The sequence below is a fragment of the Canis lupus genome, chromosome 38, assembly GCF_011100685.1.
Source record: "Canis lupus familiaris isolate Mischka breed German Shepherd chromosome 38, alternate assembly UU_Cfam_GSD_1.0, whole genome shotgun sequence".
In the NCBI taxonomy this organism is placed as follows: Eukaryota; Metazoa; Chordata; class Mammalia; order Carnivora; family Canidae; genus Canis; species Canis lupus.
In genome coordinates this window covers 22223615-22248212 of record NC_049259.1, presented here as the reverse complement: position 1 = coordinate 22248212, position 24598 = coordinate 22223615, and the positions used below count along the sequence as shown (strand labels likewise).

The window sequence follows — 24598 nt, the reverse complement described above, 5'->3', positions numbered from 1 at the left end:
CCGCGGGGCCGTGAAGCCCGCTCGCCAGTCTAGCGATTGCCCAGCGCGCGGGCGGGCGGCACACGGGGGCCCTGGGACCCCTGGGACCCGGCCACGCCCCACCCTAACCTTGGCCCAACCCTCCCGGGCAGAGTGCAAGGCGCCTCCCTTCCCTCCGCCCCCACCGACCAGAGGAGGAAAACCACGAGACAACAGTGGCTCTGAACGTTTTATCTTTAAAAAAAAAAAAAAAGAAAGAAAGAAAGAAAAGGAAGAAAAAGAAACACCATCCCCACAAGGGGAAGGCCCCACGTGGGCCCCTGTCTTCTCCCTGGCTCCAGAGGCTTCCGCACAGGCCCTGGCTGCCCGCCGGCCCATCTCCTGTTCCTGGGGCAGGAGCCGCTGCTAAGCATCCTTTCCCCCACTTCTGGCGAAAGCCTGTTCCGGAGAGTCCTCGAGCGCACACCTGAGCTCCAGGGTGAGGAAGACCCGGTGGGAGCGCCAGAGTCCTGGGGCAACCAGAGCGTCACTTGTCAGCAGACCCTCTGCTGGTTCTCGAAGCAAGCACAGGGCAAGCCCCCACGTTGTGTCCGGTATCCAGCATGGAGACGGCACATGCATGTGAAGAGGGACACGAGGGCTCAGGGGCCGCGCGGTGGGACTGGACGAGGCTGTCAGCGCACACCCACGTGTGTTTCACACCACTGCACGCTGCTGTCACCGGGCCTCAGTTCAAAGCCATGCTTTCTGAGCTCCCCCTGGTCCCACGCCAGGAGTGGGTGGTGAAGGAAAGGGGCACGGGTGAGCCGTTCTCCTGGACTATCTGCAGTTCTTGGAAAGGGGCTGTAGGGCCTAAGGCCCTCGAGTCCCCACAGTTAGTTGCTGTCATTCTTGATGACGACCTCTACTCCGTGGTGCCGCAGCTGAGCCCGTAGCAGCAGGTTCTTGTTTTTAAGATCTTCCACCTGATGTGGGAGGGAGGCCATGAAGACAGTGAGTAGAAAAGCTGGCACAGCGAAATCCCTGCATGTACAGAGACATCCGCTAGGGAGGGGGAAAAGGACGAAGCCCTCTACGGAAAGCAGGGGCGGGAGACCCCAGCTGGCTCGTGGGCCATGGAGTTGAGGAGGGCCAGACCGCAGAGGGGTCTGACCTGCTGTCGGAGCACATCGTTGTCCAGCTGCAGTTGGTCGAGCCCCTGCAGTTCTTCAGACAACCGGTGGTTACTCTGTCGAAGCTCCTGGATATAATCACAGGCTTTGGACAGAATCCCACCTTTACTCTGCAAGAAAAGGCCAACGAAATGAGGACTAAAATACGTGATACGTGGCTTACCTTCCAAAAGCACACCCACACTCTAGACCTCAGTTTCCCCTAAGTGGGAGAACATTGCACAAGGATACAGGAACCTCAGAGAGAGAAGCCACGTGTGCCCTCTCTACCATTTCTGGAAACAATACCAGGAGACAGAATTCAGGCATCCTGCCCACTACAGGGTCTTTCCATGACCTGGCCAGACTTGGTGCTCTCCATGGAGCAGTCTGGGATGATCTTGGACAGCTGCACAATCCAGTTGTTAATCTTGTCTCGGCGGCGGCGTTCAACTGTGGGGCACAGGGGGGACAAGGTGACTCCGGGAGAACTCCCCACAGGCCCTGTAACTCCACCTACACTCTCCCACTCAGACACCCCTGCTGTTCCCAATCCCAGCTGACAGTACCTACCTTCATTATGCTGAGCCCTGCGTTTCTCATCCCGAGTCGTCCTGGGAGCTTCTGACTTCCTGACAACAGAGCCCAGGGTGGCCAGAGTCCGGGAAGATAAAAAAAATCAGATTGGAGGCTCGAATAAGGAAGGACACGGAGTCGGCAGGGATCAAGACCACCGTGGCAACTGAGAAAGACCAGGGGTTACTCACGGGGAATAAGGGTGAGTCCTGGGGGCAATGGAGCGCTGGCTTCCTCCCTGCAACACTTCCTGTGGCGACATCATCACAAAGAACTGTCCTGTGAAGACGCAGGGTCGGTTGTGTCAGGATGTGGGACTTAGGAACTTCATCAAGCTCTGAGGCCGAGGCCCTAGGATCCTCCTCTAAAAGAGACCTCCTTCGTCCTAGAAGGTCAGTCCCAGACTCACTGCCTGCCCAGGTCTTAGTGATCATGAAACGGTCCTGGGAAGGGCCCACCGTGCCCAGCCATGGCCCCCAGCCTATCCTAGCCCCTCCAGCCAGCAGCACCCGCACGGAGCTCACCAGTGCCAGGAGGGGTCGCCTGCCCCAGCAGTGCCTCTGAGCCCTGGGTAGTAACAACTGCTGCTGTACTCCCCGACGTGGTCCCCCCTGCCCCATCTCCCACCGCAGTGCTGGGGAAGTAAGTATAGTGCGTTTCGGCGGCCGTCCCCTCTGTGTCAACTGCATCGTCACTGGTGAACGCACCCTGGATCACGGCCTGGGAAGGGGCACAACAACACAGAGTCCAGTGTCAGGCACACTTCCCACTGAACCATGCTGCAGCTTCTGTCCCTAGGGCGGGGGAGAACGGAGAAACATCCAGAAAGGGAAAATCTAGTGCCTTGGAACAAGGAAGCCCCAGATGCCTCGCCACTCCTAGCCCCGCCCCTATCTCACGGGTTCAGCTGCACCTTGCTCTAGTCCCCTGGGCAGCCCAGGCCCGGGTACCTGGGTCATGGATTGAGTGGCAGGATAGCCACTGATGGCGCCAGTCCCCTCAGTCTGGCCATCCAGCTGCCCCTCAGACACCTGGATCACCCTGTACATCACCTAAAAGCAGGGAGGGAAGGGAAACGTGGAGAGAGAAAATACAAGAGTCAATGCTGGGGACCCCAGGACTCTCATAAAGCTTCTCTTGGACAGAGCCCCGGAATAAGAGTGCTTCAGAGACAAAGCTTCAGCCCCCTTCTGTCCCCAGAGGTTTCAGCCTAGACGCCCCCCAACGAAACCTCCTCCTCCCAGCCCTCCAACCCCCCTTACCCCCACACACAGGAGTCCACATCTTCACCTCCTCCAAGCCACGTCTCCCCTGACAGGTTCATTACCTCCCGCAACCCCAACCCCCAGGTGACACCTGCAGCCCCTTGGCCCCCTCCCTTACCTGGCCCCCTCCCTTACCTGGCCCCCATTCTCAGTTCGGAAGACGTACTTGACGTTGGGGTCAGGGAAAGTGGCAGCTGATTGGATGCTGGCAATAGCCACACTGGTTGGGTCCTCCCCAGTTGCCACTGCACCTAAATTAAAAGAGCAAAGGAAAAGTCTGCGAGTTCCTGCCTTTTCCCCTTGTTCCACCTGCACGTCATTTAGAAGGACCAGGTACACAGGAGATGCGCCCCTGGGAGAGAGGGAGAGGCCAGGATGGGCTCCTGGTTTCAGGTCTGTCTCTACCACCCACCTTCCTGAATCTGCACTGTCCCCTCTTCCGTTTCAGCTGTTTTCTGCTGCCTGTTTGTGAAGGAACAAAAAAAAAAGAGGGGAAGATGTGAATAAAAAGCTCACTGACCCAGTAACCTATGGCTTCCAAACTCAATGGCATTCCCAACAGACGCTGGGTTAGGTGAGAATAGCAGCAGCTAGTATTTACTGAGTGTTTACTGTGTGCGTAGTACTGAGCTAAGCACTTAACACGCGTTATCGTTTAATACTAAGGACAACACAATGGGTGAGTAGCTCTACTTGCATTTTGTAGATGAGACCGGATGACACAGCTAGTAAGTGATGGAGCTGAAACCAGAATCCAGGTCTGCTGGACTCCAGAGCCAGTGCTCGTAGCCATTCTGCATTCTTCCAGGCCTCCCACCTCCAGCCCCAGACCCTACCTCCTCTTCACTCACCCCTTCATCTCTCTGTAAGGGGGCTCATCCGAGGAACTGGTCCTTCTTTGGAAGTCTTCGAATCTCCTGCCTCACGGTCCTGAGTGCTAAGTCCTGGTAGAAATCAGGGAGTTTGCAATAAGTCCAGGAAACTGAAGAGCCTGTTTCAAGAAGCTAGGCTCCATGAAGACCCAGCCAGGAACAGAATCTAATCAATCTACAGAGGACAATCAGTTTTCTCCATTCTGGCGCTGAGAAGTGGGCTACAGTGGTTGAAAAAAAATAACTCTACAAATGGTGTTCCTTGGTCCTCTATTATCACTCCAGGTCGCGGTGGAGAGGGGATGCTTATACTTAAAGACTGAGAAACAACGTATTTCTGGATGGATCATGACTAAAGTTATAATGATGGTGGGACGCCTGGGTGGCTCAGCGGTTGAACATCTGCTTTTGGCCTGGGGCGTGATCCTGGGGTCCTGGGATCCAGTCTCACACACATCGGGCTCCCTGTGATGGGCCTGCTTCTCCCTCTGCCTGCGTCTCTGTCTCTCTGTGTGCATCTCTCATGAATATATAAAATCCTAAAAAAAAAAATAAAGTTCAAAAAAAAGTTGTCATGATGGGCCATGACTTTGGGGTTAAGAAGGCATGTTTAGATCACCACTCTCAAAAACACAGGACCGGGGGAGCCGGGGTGGCTCAGCGGTTTAGCACCACCTTGAGCCCCGGGCGTGATCCTGGAGACCCAGGGTTCGAGTCCCACGTCGGGCTCCCTGCATGGAGCCTGCTTCTCCCTCTGCCGGTGTCTCTGCCTCTCTCTCTTTCTCTCTCTGTTTCCCTCATGAATAAATAAAATAAAAATCTTAAAAACAAAACACAGGACCACTGGACGCCCTGGTGCTTCTTCTAGCTTCTCAACCACATAGTGTACCAAGAAATTTCTGTCCTCAAATCCAGGAAGGGGAAACCTGCCTGAACCATAAAGAACATACTTGGCCCTTGGGCCTAATTCTACGTGGCCCCTGGGGCTCCAGCTTCGGGACGTCCAGATTTATGTCATTCAAGACCTTAAACTCCAAACGCCTCATTTTTCAAGCCCCTTCTATTTTTCTTCACCAAGCCTTCCTGTAAAACCACACGGTTGCTGAAATGTTGCCATGACAACTCCAAATCAACTGAACCTCAGCAAGAAGAGAGAAAAAAACTCCAGGCTCAAGCTTCGGAAGGAGAGACAATGGAAAAGGAACTCATTTGCAAGGTGCCCGGTTTAGGACCCTGACACCCAGCCAGAGGGCAGGAAAACAAGGAAAACACAAAGAGCTGAGAAGACAAGTGGCTCCTCCAAAGAGACACAGCTACGTGTACAAGTGAACAGGGTGACAAAACCATCGCCGCGCGAAAGAGTAAGATTTTTACCAAGTCTGTACCCAGAAGGTCCTCCCCAAAACCTTTCCTAAGAACAATCTTCAACGGAGGAGCCTTGGAAGCCTTCTTGGAAGGAAAGTAGTGACCCCAAAAAAGCCACCAGAACTCAAAACAACAAAGGGGAACCAAAAAAAAAAAAAAAGAGAGAGAGAGAGAGAGAGAACTGAAAGTGAAACTGTCCGGAGGAAGTAACGCTGCGAGCAGCTCCCAGTCCCTTGGGGAAGGCGGCACCACCTACCTGTGCATCCTCAACCTACGGAGCCCGGGCGCTGCCTGCAGGGGGGCGTCTCTACCGCCCGCGGCTGTCAGCAGGGGCAGCCTCTGAGGACACCGGCAACCGGGTCGGGCTGCTCTGCGCACTGTTAGCTGGACATCCGGGAGCATTTCCCGGGCATCGGGGGATGCGACACGGAAGCGCGGACAGGATGTGGGGGCGGGCGCGCCGGGGCAGGGGGCCCTGCAACAGCCCCTGCTGTGGGGCTGGACACAAAGGGGAGGACGACCAAGTCCCCGAACCAGGCCGGCGTCTCCCGCAGGCCCCGCAGGCCCCGCAGCCGGCGGCGCGAGCCCGCGAGCCCGGGAGCCCGCGAGCCTGGAGGCCGGGCGGCCGGGAAGGGCTCGGGGCTCGGGGCTCGGGGCTCGGCGGGCCCGGAGGAGGGCGGGGAGCGCGCTCGGCCCACAAGGCGGGGCGGGAGGCACGACGCGGGCACGGCCCCCTCCCGCAAAACAAAGGCGTCCTACGCGGGAGGCCGCCGGCCCTCGGGAGCGCAACCCCGCCTGCCCCGCCTGCCAGCCCCGCACACGGCCCCGCTCCGCCCGCGGCCGGCCCCCGACTCACCGGCCGCCGCCGCCGCCGCCGCCGCGGATCTCCCCGGACCGTGCTCTCCGTCCCCGGACTCGGAGAGCTCCATGGACAGCTGCTCATGCGCACTCCCGGCCTGCGGCCATGTCGGTGACGGGCGGAAGTGCCCGCCCCGCCGCCTCAGCCTCTGAGCCGCCCCACTTCCGGTCGCTCCCGCGGGCGCGGGGAGGTGCCGCCGGGGCGGAGAGGGAGGGGCTTCCTGCGGCCCGCGGAGGAGGGCGTTGAAGGGTTTGTCGCTTTCGGCAAGGACGGGAGGAAGGCGACGCGCGTGTGCTGCCGTCTTGCTGCTGGACGAGGCGTCCTCGGCGGCAGGAGGGAGCGAGGCCGGCTTAGGTGAAGGGAAGGACGGTCGCACGGAGGCGCCATCTTTAACAAGGGCGGCCTGGGAGGCCATCTTGGATGAGGGCGCGCCGTGGGTGCCCCCGGGGATGCGGACGGCCCGGGCGTGCCCGCGTGTGCCCGCGTGTGCCCGCGTGTGCCCGCGTCCGCGGCGGCCGGCGTGTGTGCGGTGGCGGTGGCGGTGTTGGGGATCCTGGCGCCCGCCCTTCTCCGTTGAGGCCTGCCCTCGGGGATGTGGAGCCGTGCAGCCCGAGGACAAGAGTTCAGCTCTGGGGCAGGACGAGCTCGGGGCTCAGACGCCCGCGGCCGCGGCTTACCCCGGGGGTCTCGGGCAGAACTTTCGGCCTCGTTAGCCTCCCTAATGACCTCAGATTGCAGACCTCCCATCTGTGACGCGGAGATAGCAGGACCCACCTTACAGGCCTGTTCGCGTGCACCTGCTAAAACCGAGGGCGCGGGCCCCTTGCTGGTAGAGCACCTGGCCTTTAGGGCTAGATAGGAGCGCTGTGTCATGTCAACTGAGGTTTCTCTTCCCCATTTCCCGAGCGCCGTGACCCCAGCTCTGGTCTCTAGCCCCAGGTCTCCAGGACGACAGCTGGGGCCGAGTACCCAAACCACAACGGCACAAAGGCGTTTGGCCAAACGTGAAAATGCGACCTCTGTCACCCAAGACGAAGAAGGACGATCCGTGAACGTGTAACAGTACTACGTTTATTATTCGGAGAGGTCACTTCCTCCTGGAACGGAGCCTGCGGCCCCCCGTCTGTGGGACAAGCGGTCCCGGGGCCTGAGTTATGTCATTGCCCTTCCCCGAAATAGGAGGAAGTCGCTCCAAAGGAAAAAAGGAGAAGCCGGGGGAGATCCGCGCAAGACCTCTCTTCCCAAAGGTGGCTGGAGGCCGAGGGTAGGGATGCCGCGAGGGGAGCCGGTCCCTACTTTGAGACCCTCAACGAGCTCCCGGACACGTTCCTCTTAATCTGCAGCTAAGAGGGTCAGGAGGTATCCAAGAGCAGAATTAGGACGGGCCACTCACAAGTGTTCGTGTGTGACAGGCTCCGAGCCGGCCCTGTCCCCCCAGCCCCCCACCCTGGGCTTCCAGGAAGGGAGGTGTGCAGCTTCAGAGGAGGGCCCGAACCTTCCTGGAGTCCCCTCTCCATTCTTCACTGAGAGTCCTCCAAGTACCCTGCCTGCGCTTCACTCCCTTTGACCAGTGACCCCACTCCCTGGTAACAGGATCTTGGTTGACTTTCTTGGGAACATCCTAAGGGCTAAGTGCTTTGTGTCTGAGACAAACTCAGGTAAACCGACGGAGGCAGCGCTTCCCATAGTCAAAAAGAGAAGCTGGAGGCCCAGAGCCTATGGCGTTGGGCGCTACAGCTGCTCAGGCTGCAGAAGACACAGCTGGTCTGGGACCCTGGGGACCGGAGACAACTTCCTGTTTGCCTGTGGTCCTGCTCACAGTCCCTCACCTCTCCCAGGGTTAGCCTGTGTTTCAAATGCGTATGATCGGCGCTGTGGGGACAGAAGCGGGTCGGGAGGCTGGGGTTCCCTGGGGGGCAGACTATGCCGACTCCGGTGTCCAGACCCTTCTGTGTCTTCAGGCGGGAGCTCCAGGCAACTAAGCGGCCGAGGAGAATAGGCAGGGATCATACTACAGGGGGAGGTTCTGGGGGTGAGGCTGTAGTCCCCACCCCCAGTACAGGTCTGGGTCCGCCGAATGCCCTGAGCCTCAGTCCTCTGGCGTTCCCGGGCCAGGGCCACAGCAGCATCAAAAGAAAGACTGCCCCCATTCCTCCAGGAGGAACGGGAGGCTCGGGACCCCCAAGCCCTTTCCCCGGGAGTCCCATCAAGCCGACCAGGCCTCGGGCATGGGTTTGCAGGTGCCACGTGGATCTTGCTACACATCGCACTAGGCATCTTGGCAAATTGCGGTTTGGGCGGCACCACAGGCACAGAGCGGACCTGCTGGACCTGAACCAGGGTGGAAGCCAGGCGCATGCCCACTCCGCTAGCTGAGCCCAGAGGACCCGGGCACAGGCTGCAGCCGTCTGGACTGGGCTGCCCCTCAGGCTCCGCCTCCTCTGGCTGGGGCGGCTCTGGGGCTGCCTGTTCGGCCTCAGAGCATGGGGAATGGCCCTCGCTGGCACTGTCAACCTCCAGGGACTCTACGTGGGACCCTTCAGGAAGGGAGTCCCCTAAACGGTCACCTCCGGCCCTCTGGTCCCTCTCGGGCTCCCCATCCCCGCTCTCCCCGTCCATGCTGACCGCCCCCGCCCCTCCTCCAGCTGCCGCTTCTGGGCTTCTGCCATCGTCAGCATCTCCTTGATCTTCTCTTGCCTCTTGGTCCTCCTGCCCCTTCTGTCCTTCAGCCTCATCCTCTCTGCCTCCTTCAGCCTCTTGTTTGTGCACAGCTTCCCGGCTCTCCTCAGCGACTGGGTTTTCCTGGGCCCCGCACTCTGGGTTGCTTCTTGCTTGTACCTGGCCTTCCTCTCCTTCCTCAGCCTCCTCCTCTCTCTCAGTCTTCCTTTCCATCTCCTTGTCTTTGCCCTGCTCTCCTGTTCCCTCCACACCCTTAGCCTCCTCCACACTCTCATCCTCCTGCTGACCGTTGGACTCCTCTCCCTTGGCCTCTGTCTCCTCCCCACCCTCTTCTCTCAAACTGACCCTCCTCTCTTGGCTTCCCTCAGGCTTGCCTCCCTCCTGACCTACCTCTCCGTCCTCCACCTCACTCTCCGGACTGCCCTCAGCCTCCTCCCTGAGGTCCCCTGTGCTTTCAGGCTCAGCCTCCTTGTCCTCGCCAACCTCACAGCATGCCTGCCCTCCCTCAGCCTGCCCTGGAGGCCCCTGTCTCCCACACCCCGCTGTGTCGTCCTCCAGACTTTCCGGACCCTCCCAGGTTGGGCGTTTGGGCGACAGAAGGGGACTTAGGTCATCGTAGGCACTCAGGAAGACTTCCTCCTCGTTTTCTTCCTGTCCATCAGGCCTGGGGCCAGCAGAGTCCGAGGAACAGCAGCTGGGAGCCAGGACAAACTGCGCCTCATCCAGAGACAGGTCATCCAGGGGCGGCTCCACAGAGAACTCCTCCACCTGTAGGCATAGCACTGTGGCTCAGGACCAGGTGGCCCTGTCCACCCTCTGCCCTCCTTACCACCCCCGCACCCAGCGCAGTTCCCCCTTACCTGAGGCCCAACTCCCAGGAGCTCCTCCAGGTAGCCCATCCCAGGGTCATCCTCCCCAGGGAAGGCTGCTTCTGCTCTTCTTGCCTTGGCTACCTCCCCATCCTCCACCCCCACCCACTCTGGCTCCGAGCCGCTTGAGTCCTCTAGGAAGGAGAAGGAGTCCTGCACCTCCTGGGACAGGCAGTCCTCCAGCACAGGAGCCACATCCTCTGGGCCACAGTCAGCCAGGGGACCTGCGGCTGAACTTGCCTCCAACTTCTCATCTGTTGGGAGAAAGGTAGTCTCAGGAGCTCAGAGGTCAAGAGCAGCCCCCACCCTGTCCAATGTGGCTCTTGCTAACACTGCTACCATACAGGCCCAGCGCTCCCAGCCTGGGTGCTCCACATGGCTGATCCTCTCAGAACCGTATCCCTGACTACTGGCTTCGAGCTACCTTGACCTTGGCCGAGCTCCCACCAGGCCCCGGGCCCCATGCTGTGCATATCACAATGCATTATTGTAGTTTTCTCCACAAAACAATTACATAACGTAGAGTATTTATCCTCATTCGTTTTTTTGTTAGAAGTTTTATTCATTTATTCACGAGAGCCACACAGAGGCAGAGACACAGGCAGAGGGAGAAGCAGGCTCCATGCGGGACTGGATCCTGGGACCCCGGGGTCACTCCCTGGACCGAAGGCAGACGCTCACCCACTGAGCCCCCAGGTGTCCCTATCCTCACTTTAAATATGAGGAAAGCAAGACCCAGATGTGTCCGAGGTCCTAGCTCTGCTCCCTCCGACTTAAATCAACAACAAATAGCTTAACCTGGGTCTCAGTTTCCACTGCTGTAACATAAGCAACAATAACCGTGTCATAGGATTATGAGAGAATGGGGCACCCCAGGGGCTCAGTGGCTGAGCATCTGCCTTCCACTTGGCGTGACCCCGAGGTCCCGGGATCGGGTCCCGCATCGGGCTCCTCACAGGGAGCCTGCTTCTCCCTCTGCCTGGGTCTCTGCCTCTCTCTCTCTCTCTCTCTCTCTGTGTGTGTGTATGTGTGTGTCTCATGAATAAATAAATAAAATCTTAAAAAAAAAAAAAGATTACAGGAGAATTAAATGAGCTGATGCCCACAAAGTTCCTAACACGGCTCTGGGCACATGGTAACCCTCCAGTGTCAGCTGCTGGTGTTCCTGCTGTTGTGTTCCCATCATCATCATCATCTATCACACGTCCCCGCCTCGAACTTAAGGTCCCTCCTGTATTCATGCGGCACAGACTCCCATTCCTGGGTGTATCAGCGACAGGAAGGAGGCCGAGGTCCTCTCCAGGAGTTCCACAGGACCTGATCGTGTTGCTGGACCCCCCACCCCGGAATCCAGGAGGCCGCGGAAGGTAGCAAGCACCCAGAGCCCAGGCCTGAGGACAGGACAGGCCCCTCACATCCGAGTTCTGGTCCCTTCTCCCAGTGCCGGGAAGTCCCACAGTCCTCACCTGGGGGGCCGGGGCCGGAGGCAGGGCTCGGCCGGGGCTGGAGGGCGGGGCACTCAAGGCCGCGGGTGAGCCGGGCCAAGGAGACGTTGGAGATGATGTTCGGGGGCACGCTGAGGATGGAGGTGATGTGTAGTGGCAGGTTGACATTGTAGGGGTCCGAGATGTGGACGCCTGCGCAGCGCTCGGCGCGGCTGCCGCCCCCGATGCGCATCCCAGACCGGCCGGCCCGCGGGGTGCCCGGCTCCGAGCTGGGGCCGCCGGGCGCCTCGGCCTCGGGCTCCTGAGCGCCCTCCGCTGCTCCCGCGGGGTCCTTCTCCAGGCCGTCCGGCTGCAGCGGGCCAGGCCGCAGACTGCTGGGTCCCGCCAGCCCCTCCGGCTCTGGGGGGAGAGGGGCGGGCAGCAGCCTCAGCTGCCAGGGCCTGGGCGCCTCCGGAAGGCTCTGCACAACGCCCCCCCCTCAAGCCCGACAGCGAGGACGGCCTGGGGGCACCCGCCGGGCTTCCCCGGGCCCCTCCTGCCAGCGCCCCATGCCAGGGCTACTCCTACGGTTCCGGGGGGGGGGGGGCTCCCTCCCTGCAGATCCGGCTACTGCCTTGCTGGCCCCTCCCCAGCACCCCCACCCCGCACCCCTGCCGCCCGCCTGGGAACACACCCATTGATCAGATGATAAACTCCTCACTAAACCCAGCCTACCTGGTACCGTGGCCAGCGTCCAGTGGGCACCCGTGCCCTGTGTTTGCAGTCAGCGAACACACTTGGCCGCACGTACAGACACACAGACACACAGGAATGCACACACAATGGGCTCACCCATAATCCTGTCATTCCTTGGCAGACACGTTCACACGCACGCTTGCACACAGGCGTGCAAAGGCCTGTGCATGCACGTAGACACACACCACGTGCACGCGCGTACTCACCATCACTGACCCCAGCTGCCGCGCTCAGTGAGTCCATGCTTTTGGCTGGCCGCAGCGTCCCCTTCTCAGACTTGTCCTCTGCAAGACACAGAGGATGTTTGTAGAGCCAGGGCCCGGCTCGCCTTCAGCAGAGCTCGCGCCTTTCCCCAGACCTACCTCTGTCCTCGGCCCCCCGCGGGAGTTTACGCTTGGTCTCGTGGCCAGAGCGACCCAGATTGAAGATAGATCTCCACTTCCTGACCTTCAAAGACCCCTTTCTCCTGAAGGGAATAGAGAAATCCTTAGGGTTGGAGCCTGGTGGGGTCAGCGCAAGGGAGGAGGGCCCCACGAAGGAGGCCTTACTTGTGCTCTCCAATTTCGATGATAGTGTGGTAGGGCCGTATCTGTGGGGGCCCATCGCCAGCCTGCAGGACACTAGGCAGGTGGTAGGGTAGGGACCTGGGCATAAGGTCCTCGGGGCTGCTTGACGCCCGGGCCCCCGGAAGTGACCGCCATCCACTCTCCATCTCACCGCCTAGGAAGATAAGAAGAATGGGCGAGCCAAGAACAGAGGGGAGAGAGGGCTTCAGGTTCTCGGCTCCTCGTGGCGCCCTCCCACTCCCCAGTAACTACCAGGCTAGGAATCTACTCAGAGGCCTTTGGAGACAGACTCTCCGTGTCTGGCTCCTCAAGAGGGAATCCTCAGAGATGGGGGCCGGGAGATCCCAGGGCACTGGCCAGGTGGGCTCGGGTGGGAATGACCAGTCTGTAGCCCCAAGAACCGGGATGGTGATTAGAAGGTCAAGCTGTGCAGGAGAGGTCTGCTCAAGCGCGGACCACACCGTCACTTCCCCAGCGCCTCCTCTGCGTGACCACAAGCATCATCCCTCTATGAGACCCAGTTCTCAGCTGCAAAACACAGAGGCTGAACTAGGTGACCTCTGAGGCCCTCATGACTCCCCAGACGGAGTGTGGTGGGGTGGTGGGCGGGAGGGACACTGACCGGAGAGAGAAGCACCCCCAAAGAGCTGGTCCACGTGCGTGAGGATGAACTCGACCACGATGGACTGCACACGCACCTCCATGAAGGCCGCTGTCCCATTGAAGCCCGAGGCCTCTATGTCCTTAGACCTGTGCAGATGAAGAGTTATTCCCCTCCAGGGCCAGCACTCTTCCCCACCTGAAGTCTCCCCAAAACACCCCACACCCTTTCCCCTGCACACCCTTAACCTCATCTCCACCTCTTAAACTGCAAGCATAATGCAAGTCTCTCAAATGCCACTTCCTCCAGGAAGCCCTCTTGGACACCCGCCTCAGAATTCATCTCTACTTCCTTTGCACACGAGAATGCCTTGTTATAATGAATAGCGGGGCTTCTCGAGGCCTGCCTTGCACCACAGGGACTAGCATGCCGGCCAGCTCTCCGTGAGGCCGCAAGATGTGTGCTCTGCAAACATTCAATACTTCCTGTGCCAGCCCCTGAGCTCGGTGACACAGTGTGAGAAGACGCACAGGCCTCGTGTCCAGCAAGTAAACCCCATCCCACTCAATGCAATTCAGAACCTTCCTCTTTCTCCCTGGGCTCCGTGGGACCCCACACCCCTCTCCGCGCACCCACACAGCCACACCCATTCCCGGAGCGGCCTGGGGGGGGGGGCTAGGCTCCCCGCCAAGATCCCCACACCCTGCTCCCGCGTGCGCCCACCTCAGCAGGTTGGGAGCCCACACAATGGCCAGGTTGCGGGCGTGCATGTTGGTCTGAGCGCTGAACGAGGCCATGTGCACCAGGTGCCGCATGAGGAACTCCAGGGTCCTGCAGAAAAGGAGGTGTCAGGGGCCAGGGGTCACACATGCAACACCCAGGCGGAAGTGGGATTGAGGTCTGGGAGCTGGAAGGGACCAGTCAAGGCCCCAGGGCTGTGTGTGGGTGGTTGGGACTTGGAGCAGGGCGCGCACCTATAGTTTGGGACAGGGAGTTCTCGAAGCACCTCTAGGATCTTGACCAGGCGCTCAGGCTCCAGCTGCACTCCCACCGCGTCCTGTTGGGGAGGAAGGGTTCAAGAACCGAGTCCATGAACAGCCAGCACTGCCCCTGCTCACTCCCGGGAGCCTGAGCCCGACTCTCAAACAATTCTGTGCTGTTCCCCCACCGTCCCACACCACAGATCTTTCGAGGTGCACCGACAGACGGAGTAGGCATTGCTCACACTTCAGGGTGCAGACCTGCCGCTGGGTCTTGGCTCGGCCACTTAATAGCTTTGTGACCTTGAACGACTTGCTGCCACTCCGCCTTAGCATCCTCGGCACAAGAACACCTTAGGGGCCCCTCCCTGTGGGTGCTCCAGGGCTGGGGAGTTACTCCCAGGAGCCCCGGAAGGCCTACACCCACCCAGTCTAGCCTGTGTGGGCCGAATGGCGGGGGCTGCTGCCCTGGATTTCTAAATGCCATTCCGCTCAATAAAATGCAACTTATTTTTAAAATGTTACTGAATTCAAGATAGCATTTTTGTCACATATCTTCTTATTCAAAAGATGTGCAGCCTACAACCCGCTCACGGAGGGGCATGCCTGAAAAAGCTGTGACTTCCGAGAAGGGCTCTCATTCTCTTAAATGTGGGGAAGCTCTGGTCTAGGTGATTTCCAGGGGCCCTCTACTCTCCCTCTGGGTTCTACTTTCCCTGGTCTCCCCCTGCACCATGTGTGATCTGCAGGCCCTAAGGAAAGGAGGAAAGGCGGAGGGAAGAGGCGGGACGGGGGGCAGCGGGCAGGGGGCACTGGCAGGGAGGGGTCTTTTTGTTCTCATGTGGTCTCGGTCATTCAGGGTCACTAGGACACCATCTGGCGCTGGACGCACTTGGGATGTCAAAACCAGAGCAGTCACCCCTCGGCCTCGCCTTCCACCCCCCTGCCTGTCAACTCACAGCAAACTTGTCATAGAGCCGGTATGTGAGCAGGGGGTCGGGCAGTTCTCTGAAGTAGGCCTTGCACAAGGAGGAGACGCAGTGAATGTCCTGGAGGTAAACGTCTTTCCGCAGGTCTGGCTTCCGCTCTGCCTCAAACTCCTGCCTGGGGAGGTGCAGAGTGGTCAGGAGTGGTGGGAGGGGGGAAGCTGGGAGGCCTGGGAGCAGTGCACGGGGGCCCGGGGAAGGTGGAGGGTCGACGTGCATGGGCCTGGAAGGAGGATGTGGGGGCGTATGTGCATACACGAGGCAGCGGGCGCGGATGGACGTGCCACTGGGTAGAGCGGGCGGAGGGTGGGTGGTAGATAGGGAGGCGGGCTGTGCACCAACAGGGATCCATGTCAGTGGTGTAGCTGTGGGTGTGGGTGGTGAGGTTGGGGTCCATAGGAGTCAATACAAGTGGGGACATGGACGTGTAAAGATGGGAACGTGTAAAGATGGAGGAGTGTAACTCTTGGAAGGAAATACAAATGTCAATCTCCCTGACCTTGGATCAGGCAACAGTTGCGTAGATAAGACACCAAAAGCACAAGCAGCCAAAGAAAAAATAGATACACCGAACATCGAATGACAAACTTGTGTGTGTGTCAGAGGGTACTGCCAAGAAAGCGAAGACACCCCACGGAATGGGAGAAAATATTTGTGAATCATAGATTTGATAAGTGTTGGGACCCCCGGGGGGCTCAGTGGCTGAGCTTCAGCCTTCCACTCAGGTCGTGACCCCAGGTCGAGTCCCGCATCGGGCTCCCTGCACGGAGCCTGCTTCTCCCTCTGCCTGTGTCTCTGCCTCTCTCTCTCTCCCTCTCTGTGTCTGTCATGAATGAATAAATAAAATCTTTTAAAAAAAGAAGAATTAAAAAAATATTTGATAAGTATTTAACATCTGGAATATAGGAAGAATTCTTGCAACTCAAAGGAAACAAGCCAACTTAAAAATGAGGAAGGGATTTGAATAGAAATTTCTCCAAAGAAGATACACAAATGAGTAATATGCACACAGGAAGGTGTTGGATGTGGTTAGCTGTTAGGGAAATGCAAATACAGGTGAAGTAGCCCTTCACACCCACTAGGGTGGCTGTTATTCAAAAGACACACAGGAACGCGTGTTGGCAGATGTGGAGAAATGGGAACCCTCGTGCATCGCTGCTGGGGGCAGATAGGAAAGGATGCACCGCCAGGGAAAGCAGCCTGGCCGTTCCTTAAAAAGCCCAACCTTGGGATCCCTGGGTGGCACAGCAGTTTGGCGCCTGCCTTTGGCCCAGGGTGCGATCCTGGAGACCCAGGATCGAATCCCACGTCAGGCTCCCGGTGCATGGAGCCTGCTTCTCCCTCTGCCTATGTCTCTGCCTCTCTCTCCCTCTCTCTCTGTATGACTATCATAAATAAATTTTAAAAAAATTAAAAAAAAAAAAAAAAAAGCCCAACCTTCAGGGATCCCTGTTTGGCTCCTGCCTTTGGCCCAGGGTGCGATCCTGGAGACCCGGGATCGAATCCCACGTCGGGCTCCCGGTGCATGGAGCCTGCTTCTCCCTCTGCCTGTGTCTCTGCCTCTCTCTCTCTCTCTCTCTGTGGCTATCATAAATAAATAAAAATTAAAAAAAAAAAAAAAGCCCAACCTTCAGCCCAGGGCCTGATCCTGGGGTCACAGGATCGAGTCCCACATCGGGCTCCCCGCATGGAGCCTGCTTCTCCCTCTGCGTCTCTCTCTCTCTCTGTGTGTCTCTAATAAATAAATAAAATCTTAAAAAAAAGCCCAACCTTAGAGTAACTGCGTGACCCAGCAGCTCCACGCCCAGCCATGTCCTCAGGGGAACTGAAAGCATGTGTCCACGTGAACACTTGTACATGAATGTTCACACCGGCGTCACTCATAGTAGCCAAGGGGTGGAAACACCCCAAATGTCCGTCAACTGATGGATGGATCAACAAAATATGGTGAAGCCATACAATAGAATATTATTCAGCCGCACAAAGAGCTGAAGTACTAGCCGGTATGACAACATGCACGAACCTTGAAAACTTGCTAAGTGGAAAAGCCAGACACAAAAGGTTACAATTCTCTGATTCCGTGTATAAGAAATACACAGAATAGGCAAATTCATAGCGATAGAAAGTAGACCAGCTGTTGCAAGAGGCTGAGGGAAAGGAGAAATGTTTCTTTTATTTTATTTTCTTTCTTTTTTTTTTTTTTTTTTTTTTTTTTTTGGAGAAACGTTTCGGGGTTGATGAAAAGTTCTGGAATCAGATAGTGGTGGCCGTGGCATGGCCTTGTGAATATACTTTAAAAAGAAATCACTGGATTGTGGATTGTACATTTTCAAATAGTGAGTTTTATGGTATGTGAATTACATCAACATTTTTTAAGCCAGGTGGTTGTTTGCGGGCGTGGAGACGTGTAAGTGTGTACACACACGCCTGCTAGCCTGGGGGAATGGGGTGCATGGGCTCAGCCTTCCCCAAGGACACTCCGGAGCTCCTCCCTTGGCACCCAGCACCCATGTTTCCTTCTCCCGCCTTCCCCTTGGGCCTCTGGCTCCCTGGCCCCCTGGCCCATGGAGCCCCCTCACTGCTCGACTCACCGGAGCTTCTGGATGTTGGAAGAGACCCCCGAGAGGCGGTAGATGCCATCCACCACCCCATATTCCTCCACGAACTCTGCGCAGCTCTTCAGCACCTGAGGGACTGGGGGCACAGAGAGGCCAGAGAAAGAGAAGTCGGCGGGGCGCCGGGGGGCTCAGTCGGGGAAGCGTCTGCCTTCAGCTCAGGTCATGATGTCAGGGTCCAGGGATGCAGCCCAAGTGGGGTACCTGCTCAACAGGGAGCCTGCTTCGCCCCCTCCCTCTGCCCCTCCCCTGTTCATGCTCTCTCTCTCTCTCTCTCTCTCTCTCAAATAAATAAATAAAATCTTAAAAGGAGAGAGAGAGAGAAATCAGGTCTGGGAGGTCAGAGACCACAGGGATCTGAGAAATGGGAGCATCAGGGAAGGGGTTTGGGGAAACAGCTCATGAATAAAAACTTGTTAGAGGGATTCAGCTCCAGCCTCCCAATCTCTCTGCCCGAGGGGGCCACGGCCTCTGCATAAACCCCCCAAGGGAGGGAGAGCAACTGCCTCCCGGGCCTGCCCAGTCCTGTTAGCAAGTTCTGCCCTCCTTTTTTTTTTTTTTTTAAATGATTTTATTTATTTATTCATGAGAGACACCGGCAGAGGGAGAAGCAGGCTCCTTGCAGGGAGCCCAATGCGGGACTCGATCCCAGGACCCTGGGGTCAGTCCCTGGGCCGAAGGCAGACGCTCCACCACTGAGCCTCCCGGGGCCCCAGTTCTGCCTCCTTCGAACTGGAACTCGTATCTCTGTAATGACTAGTTGCTACCCCAGGATTTTCCAAGGGGCAGCGGTCCGGTTGGAAGGGCACTCGGAGTAGGACAGGTCTGGGAAGTACATTCATTGAACGCTCGATACAAGATGAAGGAGCATTAGTTGTCCCGACCCCCACGGGGCAGCGTGGACGGGGAGTACTGGGAACACTGGGAAGCGCCCCTCCGGTGGCAGGTGCGCGGGCGTCGGGCCTGTCGTCGGGAGACATGCCAGCTTGTGACGGGTCAGTTCGGGAGAGAAGCACCCATGTGCCCAGCACTGTGCTCTGGGTACTCCGGTCCCTCCTTCTTCCTTCCTTTCTTTCTTTTTTTGATTTTATTTATTTATTCATGAGAGACAGATTGAGAGAGAGAGAGAGAGGCAGGCAGAGGGATCCCTGGGTGGCTCAGTGGCTCAGCCGTTTGGCACCTGCCTTTGGCCCAGGGCATGATCCTGGAGTCCTGGGATTGAGTCCCACGTCAGGCTCCCAGCATGGAGCCTGCTTCTCCCTCCTCCTGTGTCTCTGCCTCTCTCTCTCTCTCTCTCTCTCTCTATCATATATAAATAAATAAATCTTTAAAAAAAAAAAAGAGAGAGAGAGAGAGAGAGACAGGCAGAGGCAGAAGCAGGCTCCATGAAGGAGCCCGACATGGGACTCAATCCGGGGACCCTGGGATCACGCCCTGGGCCAAAAGCAGGCACCAAACCACTGAGCCCCCCAGGGATCCCTCGGTGCCCATTTCAAAGGTCAGGACGCTGAAGGTCGAAGGAGTAACAAGTGCCCGGTGTTACTCACCTGGAGCCGGTCTCCAAATCCCAAAATTTTACAAAAAGCTAAGAGTAAAATGACCGAAGGAATGGGGTTGAAGGGGAAATAGGAGGGGGTAAGATCAGTACCCAGAAATGCCCATCAAGTGATGCCATATGGTTTCTAGATGCGGGCTCTTCACTTCCTGGTGACTCAAGCAAGATCACCGTAACCAGGTAGAACTCATAAGGCCCATTAGGAAACAAACAAACAAAAAAAAGAAATCGAGGGCTGAGGAGAAACAGCTCTTTCTGACACTGACACGAGAGAGGGATTTCTCTGGTGAACCAAACTTAGTATTTTTCTCAGGCCATATTCTCTATTTCAATCTCCAAGGGATGTCACTGAGCCTCCTAAGTGACGGGTGATTTTGTTGAATCATAAATAAACCGTTATTGGGCACACGGTGCTAGAGGCTACGGAAAATGGAACTATTGTCCGAGGTGCAGACACCAAAGAAACAAGTGATGACAAAGCACAGTGAGTCCCACGATACAGGTGGGGGGTGGGGGGCAGCAGTGGAGGCGATGCTTGAGGTGTGTTCTGAGGGGTCCCCGGAGTTTACCAGCAGGCGGCAGAGGGAAGGGTATCTCCAGGCAGGGGCATAACGTAAGGTGTGGTACCACAGTTTGCTCAGGGGTCGCAAAAAGCTGGATCAGATGGTTTGTCGGGAAATTGGAGCTGAGGCCGGGGGCGCAGGGGCCTGGTTTGTGAAGGGTCCTATGTGCCAGGCGGAGGAGTGTATTTCTCATTCTAGATCTATAAGGTGACAGTGAAGGTTGGGGTGAAGCCAGGTGTTTATGCAGCCAAGGATCTAAGGCAGGGAAGGCTCTAGAAGGATAAATATGTGGCCTCGTGCAGATGGGATTCCACGCATGGTGCTGGAGGGCTTCCCGTGTCTGAGACACCACGTCCTAAAATACGAGGGACACCAATCGGTCACCCTGGGCCTCAGAGAGGGCACCAGAAAAAAAAAAAGGTTACAGTTAGATCTTGTCCTTAAGGAGCTTACAGTCTAGTAACAGGGGAGGAGGCCCGGGATGGGAGAGAGAATATAACTTTGCACACGTGGGTTTGGAGCCTGGCTCCAGGTGGGTAACACCCGGCACTTGTTCCTCCTTCGACCTTCAGTGTCCAGACCCGTGAAATGGGGACCGGAGTACCCAAGGCACAGTGCTGGGCACATGGGTGCTTCTCTCCCAAACTGACCTGTCACAAGCTGGCGTGCCTCCCTACGACAGGCCCGACACCCACGCACATACTTCCCCACGTACTCCTATCCCAAGTTTTTGGTGCAATTCAGTAATTAAGTAACATGGAAATACAGAAGGAAGAAATAATCAATAAACCCATCAACCGCTACTGTAAACCCTCCCCGTGTGACCTGGTGTCCACACCCTTTGCGTTCCAGCTCCCCAGAGCCAGAACTTGGGTGAGACAAGGGAAGCATGAGGGTGGAGAATTTAAGGAAGCCTCCACTCCTAGGGCTGTGCAAGTGCAAACTGTGCACACACACAACCTTGGGAGTGAGAGCCTCCTTGAGAAAGAGCCACTGGGGCGCCTCGCTGGTGCAGTCGGAAGAGCATGCAAGTCTTGATGGGGGAGTCATGAGTTCGAGCCCCAAACAGGGTGTCTGGATTAATAAAATAAATAAACTTGAGAGAGTGAGGAAGAAAGAGAAAGAAAAAGAAGGAAGAAAGAAAGGACAGGCAGCCAGGGCACTGGTGCGGCCCTGAGAGTGAAGGTTTTGTTGAATTTTGTGTCCTGGTCACCCCTCTTGCCTCACCTTAGCCCTGGCTCTGCAGGTCCCCCACCAGCCCTCCTTCCAGGACCTGTGCCCGTTTGCCAGGGTCCCCCTCCCCTCGGGTTCCAGCACTGGCTGCAGAAGTGGGGTGGACCCTCCTCATTCGCTGTTCTCCCCGCAGGGGCCTAATGCCACCCCAACTCTCGGCCGCCACATTATTCTGTTGACTCATCATCCACTGTCACCCAAAGCCTAGGTTCTTTTCACATGAGCAGCAACCAAGCCAGATCTCCCCCATCCTGCCCTTCTCTGTTGATTTCGAATCCTCTGAAAAGGCCCTTAAAGAAGGTATTTGAGGGATCCCTGGGTGGCGCAGCGGTTTGGCGCCTGCCTTTGGCCCAGGGCGCGATCCTGGAGACCCAGAATCGAATCCCGTGTCGGGCTCCCGGTGCATGGAGCCTGCTTCTCCCTCTGCCTGTGTCTCTGCCTCTCTCTCTCTCTCTCTCTCTCTCTGACTATCATAAATAAATAAAAATTAAAAAAAAATTAAAAAAAAAAGAAGGTATTTGAGGGGCGCCCAGGTGGCTCAGTCGGCTAAGCACCCGACTCTTGATTTCAGCTCAGGTCATGATCTCAGGATTGGGAGATCGGGCCCCATGTCAGTCTCCACACTGGGTGTGGTCTCTCTCTCTCTCTCTCTCTCTCTCCCTCCCTCTGCCCTTCCTCTCTCTCCTCTCTACCTCTCTCTAAAAACAACAAAACAAAAAAAGAAGAACATATTTGAGAGCCTAAGGAATCAGAGTCACAGAGGAAATGGGTCAAGGAGATGAGGGGAGCGATACCCTGAGAGAGACGAAGGGGGGGCAGTGAAGGAGAGATGGGAGCCCTAAGAGGCAGGGCTGGGGTGAGGGGGTCAAAGAAGAGACATCAGGGAATGGGGGCGGGGGGGGGGCTGGGAGGAGGGCCCAGAATTTAGAGACCTGGAGAATCAGAAACTGGAACAAGGGAGCAAAGAGATAAAGGTTAGGGAAAGGAAGAACCCAGAACAGGTGGCTCCTGGGGAAGGAAGGGACCCGCCTGGGGCCCCCAGCAAGGAGAAGGATGGGGAAAACCAAGCTAAGGGGGGGTGCACAGGGTTGGCGGGATGAGGTAGGCAGGAACCCGGATCTCCACTAGCCTGGGCTTTCCTCCGCCAGCCTTGGGTAAGGGAGAGGCCTCGCCAGGCTCTCTCTGTCCTTTCACTTCCCACCTGTCGGTGGGGGGGGCGAGGGGGGTCACTGTGGCTCTGGGGCCCGAGATCACGCCCCCCGGGGCTCAGGTGAGGTTCTGAGGGGGCCAGGAGGGTCTCCTCCTCCTCCGGGGCTCACCGCGACCCGGCCCAGCAGCCAGGTGGACGTCCAAGCCTCAGAGGACGTGCCCCCCATGGGCTGGGAACGCAGCCGGAGGCCGGGGGGCCGCAGGGGAGGGGGCCGGGCGACTGGGGGTGCGTTTCCACCGCGGCTGGCAGGGGCCGCAGGGGAGGGCCGCGTCAGGGCGAGGAGACCGAGCCGAGGGTTTGCAGGGAACCAGAAGAACATTAGTCCCATTGAATCATGTGGCCGTTGGCCAAGAGCCCTTGACCTGGAGAGGCATCTCTGGTGAAGGACTCAGGGTGAGACGCAGGGCCAAGCCTCGACACTGTCTTCGGGACCGGGACCGGGGTTTCCCTCAACAGAGGCCGGTGGGGATGGGGGCCTCCGGGGGAGGAGAAAAAGGGGAAGGAGGTGTTTGGGGCCAAGGGGGCGGGGCTGAGGGCAGGAAATGAGCTGGGAACCACCATCACCCTCCCTCCACGGCAGGCGCCACAGCCCAGAGGAGAAGACAAAGAGGAAATGACAGATTGGGGTGGGGTGGGATGGGGGGGGGGATCGTGCCAGGCTCTGGGAGGAGCTCGAAGTACCAAAAACAAGCTGGACTGGGCGGCCAGGACACCTGCCTTCAATTTCGAATCCCATCAAGCTGGGTTTGTGAGAGGCCACTCTGGGCCAGGGCGAGCGCAGAGTTGTCCCTGGTCCTGCTGGCTTCCCAGCCCCTCCAGGGACCCCAGGGTGGCAGCAGACAGGCCCCACGGATCGTCCACATCTACTCCTTTGCACCCTGTGGCCTGACCCCGCAACCAGCCTCGGGGGTCCCCCATTTCGGCAGCTTCTCCCCCGCGCCCTCGGCCTGTTGCTCCCGCGCAGGAAGAGTCACGGACACTGGGGCAGGGAGACCCCACCCCACGGCCTCCCCTGCGGCCCAGCAAGGCTGCAGAGCGCCCAGAGCCCCGCAACCACGTCCCTGGGCGCCCTCCTCCAACCAGGAAACCCCCGACCTCCCCAGTGCCACCCTCAGACTCTCCCAGGGCCCTGCCCCTGGCTCCTTTCATTCAGACCCAAGGACCATCCACTGGCCCTTCAGCCACTCGCCTCTGACCATGCCGTACCCCCGGCCTCTCTCTCTGTCCCCAGCACAGATGTCGCGTCACCCCTCTCTTTTGCCTACTTCTCTCGGTTTCTCATCTCTCCATCCTCCCCCCCCCCCCCCCGCCCCCGCCTCTCCATCCCCAGGTAGTCACACAAGGGGGCTCCCCTGCTTCTTCGCTGAGCCACACTTCCTGCCGCGCCTGCCGGTCAGCCTCCTGGGTGCTGACCCCAAGCCACTGCCCCTCGCCGTGAGCACCTGGGCACCGCGTCTGTCCCTCGACTGGATCTGATCCACCCCCTGAAGCAGCCCCGAGCCACATCCTTACCCTCCTGGCCCGAACGCTGGAGCTGCTCCTGCAGGTCACACCCAAACACCCTCTCCTTCGAGCTGCCCTTCTTCTTTCCTTTCTGCCGAGACTTCATGGCTGGAGCCCCCGGGCCCCGGCCCAGCCACCTCCGCCCCCCCGAGACCTTTGCCCTACCAGTCCCCCATAGGATCCCAAGGCGGCCTCTGGGCTTGGCCCGGCCCCGGGGGGCAGGGCTCCGAACTGGGGGTGGAGGGTGGCCTGGGCAACAGGCAGCAGCTCTTGCCTTTGGGCCCCAGCGACACGGAAGTAGCCGTGGAAGAGGAAGCTGCCCGGACCCTGGCAAGAAGCTGTGTCTCGTGGCCCAGGCTGGCACTTGCCCCTCTGGCCCCGCTCAGCCCTGGGGGAGCAGGAAGCTGTGCAGCTCCTCAAACCCGCTTCCTGTTAGAGCATCTTTGCAACCACAGGGCCCGGGGTGGGGGAGGCAGCTGACATTCACATCCTCAACCCATCACTGGGACTTCGCTCATTGGTCAAGGCAAGGTGATGTCAGAGCCCCGGGGTGGGGTGGTGGCGCCCGGGACCTGAGCAGGTCCTTCGAGACCAGAATTTGGGGGGTCTGAGGTGGAGACTGGAGGCTGGCCTGGGCGGGGCAGGTGCCCAGGCTCAGCCCCCGACGGCCTGTGGCCTCGGTCAAGTCCCATCACCCCCGTGAGCCTCAGCGTCCACACCAAGGTGACCACCAAGGGGGTGAACGAGGTGATCTTTCATCCTTCCGACCCTTTCTGTGGGACTCACTTGAGCGTCGGCTTCTTTGGAAAGAGTGTGCACACAGCCATCTGCCCCCCGGGCCTGTTCCGGCGAGACCCCAACACGACACAGGACTGACGGCGCCGTGCGCGGAGGGAAGGGGCTTTTCGCTCTGTGGTCCTCGGGGGAACTCTCAGGCAGGGCAGAGGGCATTTCTTTCCCCTTTACCTCCCAGCCACAGGCATCCTAGCTC

The 24598-nt window shown here is 58.2% G+C and overlaps 2 protein-coding genes across 6 annotated transcripts; both read right to left on the bottom strand.

Annotated features, from left to right (window-relative positions):
• Positions 1-194: 194 nt before the first annotated feature.
• On the bottom strand, positions 195-6224 carry USF1 (upstream transcription factor 1). 4 transcript variants are annotated; one of them, XM_038586314.1, is made up of 11 exons: positions 6065-6224; positions 3823-3915; positions 3384-3433; positions 3107-3222; positions 2657-2758; positions 2231-2426; positions 1898-1985; positions 1704-1762; positions 1489-1583; positions 1133-1261; positions 195-944 (listed from the first exon to the last, which is right to left on the bottom strand). In XM_038586314.1, exons 2-11 carry the CDS (start codon positions 3828-3830, stop codon positions 855-857), a joined length of 933 nt encoding a protein of 310 aa, XP_038442242.1. In that variant the 5' UTR covers positions 3831-3915; positions 6065-6224; the 3' UTR covers positions 195-854. The 4 variants fall into 4 exon arrangements, with proteins under 4 accessions (XP_038442242.1, XP_038442240.1, XP_038442241.1 ...); XM_038586312.1 differs by lacking the exon at positions 6065-6224 and adding an exon at positions 5465-5715 and having other exon boundaries at positions 709-944; XM_038586313.1 differs by lacking the exon at positions 6065-6224 and adding an exon at positions 5218-5357 and having other exon boundaries at positions 709-944.
• An 892-nt stretch (positions 6225-7116) lies between these two features.
• On the bottom strand, positions 7117-24050 carry ARHGAP30 (Rho GTPase activating protein 30). 2 transcript variants are annotated; one of them, XM_038586297.1, is made up of 12 exons: positions 23617-24050; positions 17520-17622; positions 14902-15046; positions 13937-14019; positions 13686-13793; positions 12984-13111; positions 12344-12515; positions 12158-12261; positions 12002-12079; positions 11082-11459; positions 9607-9869; positions 7117-9514 (listed from the first exon to the last, which is right to left on the bottom strand). In XM_038586297.1, the coding sequence occupies exons 1-12, from the start codon at positions 23711-23713 to the stop codon at positions 7883-7885; spliced, it is 3291 nt and encodes a 1096-aa protein (XP_038442225.1). In that variant the 5' UTR covers positions 23714-24050; the 3' UTR covers positions 7117-7882. The 2 variants fall into 2 exon arrangements, with proteins under 2 accessions (XP_038442225.1, XP_038442226.1); XM_038586298.1 differs by having other exon boundaries at positions 14902-15042; positions 23617-23636.
• Positions 24051-24598: the final 548 nt, after the last annotated feature.

Bases quoted from the DNA above. Each gene is read 5' to 3' on its own strand.
- ARHGAP30 (XM_038586297.1), bottom strand. From the start codon at position 23,713: ATGAAGTCTCGGCAGAAAGGAAAGAAGAAGGGCAGCTCGAAGGAGAGG. The intron at 13,794-13,936 runs GTGCGCGCCCTG...CCTTTTCTGCAG, and splicing joins CTCCCTGTCCCAAACTATAG to GACCCTGGAGTTCCTCATGC. The intron at 12,080-12,157 runs GTAGGTCTGGGG...TGTGTCTTGCAG, and splicing joins GCGGGGGGCCGAGGACAGAG to AGGACAAGTCTGAGAAGGGG.
- USF1 (XM_038586314.1), bottom strand. The intron at 2,427-2,656 runs GTACCCGGGCCT...GCCCCTTCCCAG, and splicing joins CCACTCAATCCATGACCCAG to GCCGTGATCCAGGGTGCGTT. The intron at 945-1,132 runs GTCAGACCCCTC...CTCCCACATCAG, and splicing joins ACGATGTGCTCCGACAGCAG to GTGGAAGATCTTAAAAACAA.